This window comes from Octopus sinensis, linkage group LG21, assembly GCF_006345805.1.
Source record: "Octopus sinensis linkage group LG21, ASM634580v1, whole genome shotgun sequence".
NCBI classification, from domain to species: Eukaryota; Metazoa; Mollusca; class Cephalopoda; order Octopoda; family Octopodidae; genus Octopus; species Octopus sinensis.
The window spans coordinates 8,595,054-8,607,264 of record NC_043017.1 but is presented as its reverse complement, the minus strand read 5'-3'; the positions used below and the strand labels follow the sequence as shown (position 1 = coordinate 8,607,264).

Here is a 12,211-nt window from a genome sequence, read left to right as displayed (position 1 = left end):
ATTTTAATAAAGCAATTTTGTTTATATTATTATTATTAAAAAAAAAAAATATCTATAATTACATATAGTGAATTCTAATAAAATATTAATTCTATAATTTGGAATTTTAAACATGAAATTAGTAGAATTTTTGAAAATAGAAAAAAAAAAAAGGGAAATCATTTTTTTGTGTAAATGCTAATCATCATCAAATTAAAGTCATTTAGAAGACAATATTTTTTTTCCAAATCTTAAGAGTATATTTACTAAAAATATGAAGGAAATCTGGTTTGTAACTGATTTATTTATTTACTGAATTAGCACAAGGTTCCCAGGGGATTACTGGTACTATTGTATCGAGTTCCAATCATATAGAAAGCAAAGTATAAAAACCTATCAGGATTTGATCTCTGAACGTCATGTTGAAGGATGGAACGATACATGACAGATAGGTACTTTCTTGTCCAATTTCTACCAAATTTGAGCCTTCTAATTAGCACTAATACTAATTAAAATTAATAAGAATAATCCTTTCTACTAAAGCACAAGGTCTGAAATTGTTGGGGCAAGGACTTGCCAATTACATCGACCCTTATGTGTAACTGGCACGTGCCAATCCTGGCGGAATTTGAACTCAGAATATAGTGGCAAACAAAATACCGCTAAGCATTTCACCTGGTATGCTAATGATTATGCCAGTTTGCCACCTTAATTATAATAATAATCCTTTCTACTATAGACACAAGGCCTGAAATTTGGAGGAGGGGACTAGTCGATTACATTGACCCCCAGTATTTCACTGGTACTTATTTCATCAACCCCGAAAGGATGAAAGGCAAAGTCAACCTTGGCGGAATTTGAACTCAGAATGAAAAGATGGGGGAAATGCTGCTAAGCATTCTGCCTGCTATGCTAATGATTCTGCCATATTGCCGCCTTGATGATGATGATGATGATGATGATGATAATAATAATCCTTTCTACTATAGGCACAAGGCCTGAAGTTTGTGGGGAGGGGGCTAGTTGTTTACATCGACCCTAGTATTTCACTGGTATTAATTTATTGAAAGGATGAAAGACAAAGTCAACCACGGTGGAAATAATAATAATAATAATAATAATGGGATTGTGCTGGGAGGAACCAATACCTTATATGAAAATAGAAAGACTATTTCCATAGGAATTTACAAAATCTTGTTAATTTTTTTTTTTTCAACTTCATGTACAAATACAAAAAAACCTTCTTCTGTAAAATCTTTCTCTCTTTTGCAAATTCCCACCCAGCTAGACTGAACTTTTGATTTATGCATCACAACTGTTTTTTTTTTTTTTTTTTTTATACAGATAAAAAAAAAAATGAAAATCTAAATAATTTGCAGAAACAATCTTTTGTTGCCCCCCCCCCAAAACTCCCCATGAGATAATTTGGTAAAAATTGAAATATTTATTTTTGAAAACTCTAATTAGATAAGTGCATATTATTATTATTATTATTTTTTTTTTTTTCCATTTCAAATATTTTTCTATTCCAAAGTAGTCAGTTTTTTTTTTACAAGTCATAGAACTTAATGTGCAGAGGTGAATATGTGTCCCTTGAATGGTAATAATAATTTGTAGATACTTTTTTCTGTTTTCTTTCATTCTTCATAATTTATTTAGCTTTGCCCCCCTCCAACAAAAAAAGTTAAATTGATGTATAATCACATAGAATTTATCTCAAATAACCAGTTGAAGTGTGAAAACATTGAGACAACTTTTAATTTTAAAATGAAAAGAAAGAAAAGATTTTTTATTCTTTTTCCATTGAAAACAAAAAAAAAACCCAAAAAACAATGTCTGGTTTATTTATTGTCAGACTAAACCAGTTCGAAGCCGTTTCTTGATAACAGTTGTTGATTGTTTTCTCTTTTTTTTCTCCTCTATTTTGGTTGTCTAACCTTTTAACACGCTGGCCTATATAACATAGATGACAACCAGTTTTTGTACCAGCCATGTCACACCATTATCATTATTCAGATTAATATGATAAGTCTTTAAATCTATTCTGCAGCAATAATCAATAACGTATCTGATTAGTTAAAACAAAAAATGTGGTTTGCCACATTTGCAGGATTAAAAATTCATCTTGCTGCATCTCGTCAATGACTTGTGTTTATCAAATGGAGAAAAAAAAAAAACCCAAAGAAAACTGTTATCAGACTTAGTTTAGTTACAAACGCTCGATAGAAACATTTCTGCAAGAAGATATGTCCATTTTAGGCGATCTTTCTTACTCCTTTTCACCGAAAAAATTAGTCACGAAAAACATGTGTCTTTGATAAATCTGGCAATAACAAGGAAGTGAAAAGGTGGGAGTGGATTTAAGAATTGGTGACAGTTTAAAAGTATTCGATGATGTTATATTACCAATATTGGAGGAGCAAAGGGAAGCAAGATAAAATACTGACAGGGTTTCTCTGAACTAACAGGTCTTCTTGTTTACAGAAAAGCGATACAGAAAATACTTTATTCAGAAGTAGTTTCGCTGTGAAATTAGGCCCTGTTATCTAAGCACAAGGCTCTTTTCGGCTGCTTGGGACGAGAATTGGACTGATGAGTTTCACCTTCTTTAATACTCATCAGAATGTACTGACCCTTCTCTGTTCCAAAGAGTTGATTCGTAAGTGGAAAGTTGCTTCTTAAAATGTAAACAAGAAAGAACCTGGCTGACATTATTGTAACCAAAAAGAGAAAGAAAAATAGAGCATAATTTCCTACCAGGGACAAGAAGGTTTGAATGCAAAGCATGATTCAGCTATAACAACTTTACATACAAATTCAAACTTCTAAGTATGTACATATATGTTTAAATATAGATGCATTTATTGTCATATATATGCACATACATGTGTACACTGAAAAGGAAAAATGTGCAGAATTTCCTGGAAGTTCATCTATAGTTTATTCTAATTGCCATTTGATAAAGCTATTTCTGTCGGATTAGTAACTAATTAAAGATGAGAATATTTGCAAAACAATATAATACATTATGTACCTAACATAGCGAGAGAGTGAAGTCGGAGGGGCATAGCGAATTATAGAAGGAGTTTTCTCTCTCTTTTTTATTTTGTTTCAGAAACAATAAATAAATAAACAGAACACATCCTCAATCATGAAAGAATTAGGGACAACAAACAGCCCTTTCAAAATTGGGTTAACAAAATCTGTTATATAAGAGGCTGTATGACAAGTCACACACCGGTATGACAAGCTTCCTTGTCGGTTAAATCACAATAGATGCTTTGTATGTGTAAACCACTCAGTGAATTATCACTTGTTGGTTCTAATCTTAACGTAGTTATGTTATACCAATGTATAAAACTCAATGTTATTTCCTGGTCCCTAATACCAAAATCTGTTTCAAAAAAAGACCCTCAATATCCCTCCAATATATGGCGCACAATTTGTCTCTGCTTCTATCTCTTAACTGATCCTCCTTCATGAAAATCCTATATGCCAGCATTCAAACTAAATTTTAAAAATATAAATGTAGACATTTTGTGTTCAGTTTTAGATTTGCCCTCAAATTTAAGGTAAGGTTTTGCCTAATTTTTCTTTCATTACATAAACTAAAAGATAGAATCAATAAGTTTCTCAACACACAAGACATACAGAAAAGAGAGAGAGAGAGATGAGTGAATAAATATAAACAGGTGTACTTAGGTTTAATCATAGATCAGGCTTCATATTTAATCATGTAAATTGTGTGTTGGTTGCGTAACTAGGGAGGTGGGGGCAGTCCACCCTAGGTCACGCTTTTGTGAAGGCAGTAAACTTGGAGGTTGCTGTAAAATCATTTAGGTTTTGGAGGCTCAGCAAACTCAAGGGCTGCCCCTGGATGGCACACACGCATACACACACACACACTCTAGCTATGCCACTGATGTGTGTGTGTGTCTGTGTGTTTAGGTTTTACATAAATTGGGAAGGGAGATAATGACATGGTTTTTTTTTCTCTCTCCAGCCACACATACTTTCATAGAGACACAGGTAGGGTGATAATTAGACAAGATGGAGTTGTGTAAGTTTGAATAATAAATACAGCTTTGAACTAAAGAGAAAAAGGTCTATTGATATAAGATGTGCACACGGGTCCAACATATTGAAATACAGGGACCAGACCTAGGTGTGGTGTTTGTGGTGGTGAGACTATTACAGCACACAAGTCAGAGGTAAGTAGTATTGTATGTATAGGTTTCTATAGAACTGAAATATCTAAGTAATATTGCTCTTAATGTTCTTCCATACATTTTTTTGCCAGGTTTCCATTTTCATAATGTTCTTCCATACATTTTTTTTCTTTTTGTCATGGCTTGAGACAAATAAAAAGTTGAATTCATAAATTAAAAAGTCAAACTGGATTTTGTTTCTCACAGGGAAGAAAAACTCAAATGTCAACAGGAGGAAGAATGAAGGAGATGTGACTATAAAGGGTTAGGGGTGAAGAGAGAGAGAAGCAGGGGAGCTTGCTAGGTCTTTCTACTACTCTATTATAGTTGATAGCATTCTTCTGATATTTCACACAGTTGCTGGCTATATTACCTATCTTTCAATTTGTCCGTTTTAGTAAAAAATTTACCAAACGCGGTGTAATTCAATTAAGTGTTGTGTGAGCCTTTTTTGAGGAATCTTTAACCAAAAAAAAAAAAAAATCAAAAACAAACACAAAAAATATAGAAATTATTCCAGGATTCCATCTTCGTACAAAAGAGCCTCGAGGTTTCCACTCCGTTTCAAAACACTTCGCAAGTCTGTAGAGTTTCCTTCCTCATCGTCATTGAAAGCCAAGAGAGAACCACTTACATCAGTGGCCTGCTGAAAAGAACTGAAATCTGGAGAACCGGATGGTCGCCTGGACAGGAGAAAAAAAAAAAAAGGGAAACAACTCACTTAAGATTTTTCAGAAGCAGAGTGATGTATACATATATTGGTCAGCACACTTATTGAAAAATGTTTATATAAAACTGAAGTTGTGTGAGAGTCTGTCTCCTCCGATTTAGATTCCTAACTACTCCCACATTTTGCGGTGCAGTTTAACCAAAAGCGGGTATCTTATAGACGTGATTCATATCGAGCCCTTCTGGGTATTTGCGCGCGTCTACGATGAGTCTACGATTTAAAAAAAAATTTACCATAATTTGTTTTCGTTTTTTAATGCATTTTTTGCTCGGTTTATATAAGGGAAGTAACTCTTTAAAAATGCTTATATAGTTATTTCCCTTACAAACCCGAGCAACGCCGGGCGATACTGCTAGTATGTATATATATATATATATATATATTTATATTGAAGGTTTATTCCGTTTGGAACGTATTAGAGTACAAAATAGAGCTCGCACACCCTTACCAAATAGCGAGCAGTATTATGGTATACTTCCAATTCTAGGCTTAGGCATTCATCGTGTGTGAAAATAAAGAGTCATGAACTATATGGGATTGAACTCGAAACAATGTGGTTGGGAAGCAAGCTTCTTACCACACAACCACGACATCAGAAAATCAGTATTTTTCAGTGAAATTTACCACAAATACTTTCCCAATGATATAGATTGTATCGGAATTTAATGTAAAAAAAAAAAAACAACTGTTGGGTTCGCACACAGGAACATTTCTGCTTAACAGAAGAGATCTTAAAATTAAAGGGAGAGCATTCATTTTTTCAGAGCGAGACACAAATATATTATTCAAGGGAGAGCACTCAAGTGGAGTGAGACTGGGTTTCTCATGTTTCAGACAGTTGACTGCGGCCATGCTGGGGCACCATCTTAAAGAGTTTAGTCTAACAAATCGACCTCTGTGCTTATTTTTTAAGCCTGGTACTTTTTGTTGAACCGCTAGGTTGCGGCAATGCAAACAAACCAACACCGGTTGTCAAGTTGTAGTGGAACACACATATATGATGGGGTTCTTTTGGTTTCCACCTATCAAATGCACTCAGAAGGCTTTGCTCTGCCCGAGGGTATATTGAAGACACTTGTTCAAGGTGCTACACAGTGGGACTGAACCCAGAGCCATGTGGTTGAGAAGCAAGCTTCTTACCACACAGCCATACCAGTGGAAATACATATGTGTTTGCACGCGCATGTGTGTGTATATATATATATATATACATGCATGCATGCATACACGTGTACCTATATACACACACATACGTGTATATGTGTGTATATATATATATATATACACACATACGTGTATATGTGTGTATATATATATATATATATATATATATATATATATATATACATGTACACACATATATACACATGCATACACATGTACCTATATACACACATATACATACACGTAAGGAGCAAAATAGCTAGTTCTGAAATCTCTAAACAAGATATAGGTACTGGACACCTGCCTGCTAGAGATGGCAGTCACTCATCTCCGCTCACAATATTCAAGGGTGAGTCAAAAAGCAATGCCATTTTGTTTCGGACAGGGACATCATACATCAAAATGAAGCTGGTCCTCTGTGGATCACATCCCTGCTTCTCAACTTAGTCACCGTTACTCTCAATAGCAATGTTCCACCTTCGAATGAGAGCATGTATCCCTGTCCTGTAAAATTCTGTCGACTGTTGTTTGAGCCACTTCTTCACTACAGTTTTCACTTCCTTGTCACTGGATTATCATCTCTTCGGTCCCATGAAAGAGGATTTGAGAGGCAAACATTAATCCAGTGACAAGGAAGTGAAAATTGTAGTGAAGAAGTGGCTCAAAGAACAGTCAACAGAATTTTATGGGGCAGGGATACATGCTCTTATTCAAAGGTGGAACATTGCTATTGAGAGAAACAGTGACTATGTTGAGATGTAGGGATGTGATCCACAGAGGACCAGCTTCATTTTGATGTATGATACGTGTTCCTGTGTTGGTAATTATACCTGTCCTAAACAAAGTGGCATTACTTTTTGACTCACCCTTGTATAAACAGAAGCGGCAGACAACTGCTGCTGTTTACTTAAGGTGCAAAATAACTTGTTCTAAAATCTCTAAACGAGATGTAAATAACAACAATAGTAGACAGTAAGTTTTTTTTTTTTTTTTACCACTATAACGTGGCTGTTCTATAAAGAATTATGTTACTACATTTTAAGCCCAATATATATACATACATACATATATATATACCTACACACATATATGCATATATATGTGTATATATATATATATACATACATATACATACATACACACATATATATATATATATACACACACACACATAAATATACACATGCACATATATACACACATACATACACTCATATCTGCATCATTTTAAATTGAGCATCAACACTGTTGACCTCAACCAACTCTCCATCTATTTTATTTATTGCAAGATCAGAGAGATTAAAAAAAGAAAAAGAAAAGGAAAAAGCTATGGACCGGGCCCTGTCAATGTTAAAACAAAAAACAAAAACCAAACATCAAATATATATGTATACATATACAATACTACTCCCTAAACAAAGAAAAAAACTTAATATTATTTTCCTTCTTACCTTTTCATTATTGGGGTCTGAATATGCGAAACAGAACCCATTTCAAATAAATTAATTCTGTCTCGTACTGCAGGCGCATCTAATTCGGAATAGTTGATCATCTCTTCATCACCAGACTCCGAGAAATCTGATTCCTCATCGGACTCATACATTGCCATGTGACTGAACATCATCGACAGGATCCTTGCGGTCACTTGGGTCTCACATTTCTTCGCTAATTCTGTTTTGGTGTTCTCTTCAAAGAATTCCTCTAATTCCTTCTCACCTTCATCATCTATTTCATCAGCAAATCTAGGGACGGGGCTGGAAAAGAAATTGGTTTGCAGTGAAGGAATAGACAAAGAAAGAGAGAGGACAGCTTGCTTGATTTAGTAGTCGATGGATGATAGGCATAATAAATAGATGAAGGTGGTGGAGGTGATAACAGTAATGTGGCTGACAGGTGAAGTAAATTGAATGAATGATGCCAGGTAAGAACATTGAAAGTGATTACAGTAGGAAAATGAGATTGGGGAAGATAACACAGGTGATAGATGAAGATAAAGCAAATGACTGATGACAGGTGATTGAAAGTAAATGATTGGGGACAACGGAGGTAAAAGAAAATATAGGTGACAGGTGAAACTAAAACATGATTTACATGATGAAATTTAGATGATGGAGAGTGGTAAATGAAGACCTAAATATGTAATTAGTTAATTATGTAATTATATAAATGATGTCTTCTACCTTCTACTTGTTTCTACTGTGGCCATGCTGGGGCACCACCTTGAAGAATTTTAGTCAAACAAATCAACCCCAGTACTTATCTCTTTTTAAGCTTGGCACTTTTTCTATTAGTATCTTTTGGAGAACTGGTAAGTTATGAGGATGTAAACACAACAACACTAGTTGCCATGCACTGGTGGTGGACAAACATAGACACAATGACCCCCCCCCCCCATTTACATATATATATATATGGCCGCTATCGTGACTGATACCAGTACCACCTGACTGGCACATAAAAAGCACCATACAACTGTGGTCAATGCCAGTGCCGCACGTAAAAGCACCATTCAAGCGTGGGCGTTGCCAGTGCCGCCTGGCTGGTTCCTATGCTGGTGGCACATAAAAAGCACCCACTACACTCACAGAGTGGTTGGCATGAGGAAGGGCATCCAGCTGTAGAAACCTTGCTGGATTAGATTGGAGCCTGGTGCAGCCTTCTGGCTTGCCAGTCCTCAGTCAAACCGTTCAACCCATGCCAGCATGGAAAGCGGATGTTAAATGATGATGACGGCAGGCTTTTTTCAGATTCTGCCTACCAAATTTACTCAAGGCTATCATAGAGAACACTTGCCCAAGGTACCATGCAGTGGGACTGAACCCTGAACAATGTGGTTGGGAAGCAAACTTCTTACCACACAGCTACACCTGCACCTATATATGCATGTACAATAATATTTAACATGTTTGTGTATATTTGAATGTGAGAAGACCTTTTGCTGTGGAAGAAGTCTCAGAGAAAACATTTCTCCTCAAAGACAATATGTGTGAAAACACACTGGGCAACAAATGACATCATTGAATCACAGGACACATGCATCTCTGCGTTGTTACACATCATCCTCCACAACCCCATCAAAATGAAAGTTCTATAATATAAGAATAGCAAACAATAAATTTGCTGGTGTGTGTAAAGCTTTAGGCAAGCTGGAATTAATTAAACAGAGTTGCAAGAAGTAGTGTTGAATATCTGTGCGCATGTACAATGATATTTAACAATTTTGTGTACATTTGAACATGGGAAGACTGTTCACTGTAGAAGTAGTCTTGAGGGAAAATTGTGTGAAAACACATTGGGTTACAAACAGCATCATTAGATTGTGGCCTGCATAGGTTTCTGCATCATCATATGGCATCAACCATGAATATCTATTCTGCATTTGAGATTCATTTTATTTTCATCAGAGTTGAGAGTTTATATTTACTTCAAAGAGCCTCCCTCCCTCCTACACCACCTCCATTCCACCGAGGAATAACCAAAGATCAACTCACAGTGGTCCACTTTCCTTTCTCTTTTGTTTGGCTGCTTCAAGGATATTGGTGAATTGGTCATCTTTGGGTTGCCCTTCTTCAGTAGTCCTAAAACAATGGAACAATAAAGCATGAGAAAAAATTTGTTTGACTCTTTCAACCATAAAATATGAGATGAAAACAAGTTCTTTTCTAAAAAGAAAAATATTTTTAAGAAAAAAAAAAAAAATGAAATTGTAAAAATTGAATTAGTGAAATTTTAATCAAATTTAAAAGTGAAATAACCTCAGAAAACAAACCAAAACCAAAAAAATTGGTTTCTGAATTTCTTTTTTTTTTTTGTCTTAAATCTGGTGAAACAGAAATTGGTAAATGTTATGAAATTTAAGATAAAAGAATTCAGAGAATAAATTTTGCATTTTTTTTTAATGTTTCTCAATTTTTTATTTTGAGAACAATTGTATTTGTAAATTTTAAATAAATAAATTTTCATTTCGAATGAAAAGTTAAAATAAATAAAGTTTTTTATTTATGATAAATTTATTTAAAATAAATATATTTTTATTCAAAATAAATTTTTATTCTTAAAATTTCATTTATATATTAAAACGTTTCCCCCCCAAAATACCCCACCAAAAAATGGTAAGCAGTTTTGATTTGTTTTCCTGAATATTGTTAATAATATTTATTATCAAAATTAGAACATTATTGATTCTATTTATTTTTAACAGATTTTATCATTACCACAAACTTTAGTTCTTCTATTAACCTATTTATTATTATTTTTTTTTTACAAGTTGTGTCAGTTTCAGGGACATCATACATATATATGCACAGTATGGTTTACTTATGTAGTCAAGTCCATTTTAGGGACACATCTACATAATGTCAACTAGATTTGTGCTAAGAGCACAACGACTTCTCCAGAGATTTTTAGTTGGTAGTCATGATGGCTGAATGACAGATACATGCTCTAGATCAGGGGTTCTCAACCATTTTTTTTTATCTATGGACCCCCTTTGATTGCTATTTAATTCTGATGAACCCCATAGCCATTCGATCTTTAAAAACTAGTTTTATAGAATGTTATTTATTAATGTTTTCACACATTAATTTGTGTAGATTGAGCTATGTAAAATGTTAGAGAAAGAAACCTAGCTGTTACTTGCAATACAAACCAATACATATGTCTAAAGCAAAAGTTTTTCAGAGGCCCTTAAAATACTATTGTAGATCCCCAATTTACTATATTGTTGTGTGGACTCTCAGGAGTCACATGGACCTCAGCTGAGAACCACTGCTCTAGAGGAATAATTACTTGCCAATATGCTGGTATGAAAGCAGGGGTATTAGGTTTTTGACTGAATTTATTATTCACTTTTCCAACCTCTTAATTACTCTTTCTCTCAGTTTTAACACACACACACACACACGTATATTTTTTGCAAAATAAAGACTGTAAAGTGGTCAGCATTTGGAAGGGCATCCAGCTGTAAAAACCTTGCCAAAACTGATCTCGCCTCTGCTGGTGCCATGTAAAAAGCCCTCAGTCCACTCTGCTGGGTGGTTGGTGTTAGGAATGGCACCCAACCATAAAAACTGTGCCAAAACAGACCCAGAAGTCTGGTGCAGGATCCTGCCTGGCCAGCTCCTGTCAAACCATCCACCCCATGCCAGCACGGAAGGCGGATGTTAAACAATGATGATTTCCCAGCCACAACTTCCCATGACAAAAAAATATATTTTTAGCTAAATGACAAGAACTGTTTTCAAAACAATTTAACAATTTATAAATTTCACTTGAATGCAAGATACAAAAACAAACAATAAACAGATTTTCTTGAAGAGAAAAAGGGAAAAAATAATAAACAAACCGATATGCACACATGAGGAACCTTTCATATAGAAAGCAAAATCTATTAAAATCAAGGCAAAAATAATATTTCAAATAAAAAAGGATAAAAAAAATTATTGACATGAAAAAAAACAAAGCATTGGGTAAGCCATGAGATTCTTTATAGACTAAATTGCTTTGATGTTTCTATTCATTCCCAATATTTTGTTCAGTATACGATCAAAAGTATTTCCTGCCATGACCATCCCATCATTTTTCTGGTCAAGCTGGATCTAGGACAATATTATCTATTATATTCTTCCTTTTTTTTTTTTTTTTGGTTGGTTTTTATTAAAGCTAAGATGTGATTTTCATGAAGTTTGGCTACTATTTTTAACAGGTCGAGCATCCACATATTACAACATTGTTGTTGTTTAAATCCAAGACAACCTTCATGGAGTAGACTTATGAACAGAGACACTCCAACTGTGACCATTTAATCTTTTCACACACACACACAGTCCAACAAAGGCCAGCAGGCTGAAGCTTTGAAGTTACTTTCACCCCACTTTTTTTGTACAAGTTTAATAAATACATTCTCTACAAAAATGTACTGAGTAATTCTTTTAGTTTAATGCTAAACTATTTCAAGTACAACTGGGCATAAAAAACAAACATATAGATAGATAGATATGTATGTACCCTGGACAACCCTATCCAAAGTGTTCTATGTGTAAGGCATAGATGGCTGAGTGTCCATGGAGAGGCTCCTATGTCACTTCATCATATTTTATAGCAGTATATTGGGAAGAGTTGGATGTTTCAT

At 34.6% G+C, this 12,211-nt stretch overlaps 1 protein-coding gene across 13 annotated transcripts in view; it reads right to left on the bottom strand.

Moving 5' to 3' along the window:
- Positions 1 to 1,318: 1,318 nt before the first annotated feature.
- The window catches only part of LOC115222757 (myosin-IIIb-like), a 298,889-nt gene continuing 287,996 nt past the window's right edge, over positions 1,319 to 12,211 (bottom strand). For 12 of the 13 annotated variants that reach the window (XM_036512009.1, XM_036511999.1, XM_036512005.1 and 9 more), the window contains 2 exons: positions 9,573 to 9,659; positions 7,746 to 7,835 (listed from right to left, as the gene is read on the bottom strand). In XM_036512009.1, coding sequence (XP_036367902.1) covers positions 7,807 to 7,835; positions 9,573 to 9,659 — 116 coding nt within the window. In that variant the 3' untranslated portion in view covers positions 7,746 to 7,806. Of the gene's footprint in view, positions 4,871 to 7,532; positions 7,836 to 9,572; positions 9,660 to 12,211 lie in introns of those variants that run through there. The other variant, XM_036512010.1, reaches the window with a different exon arrangement.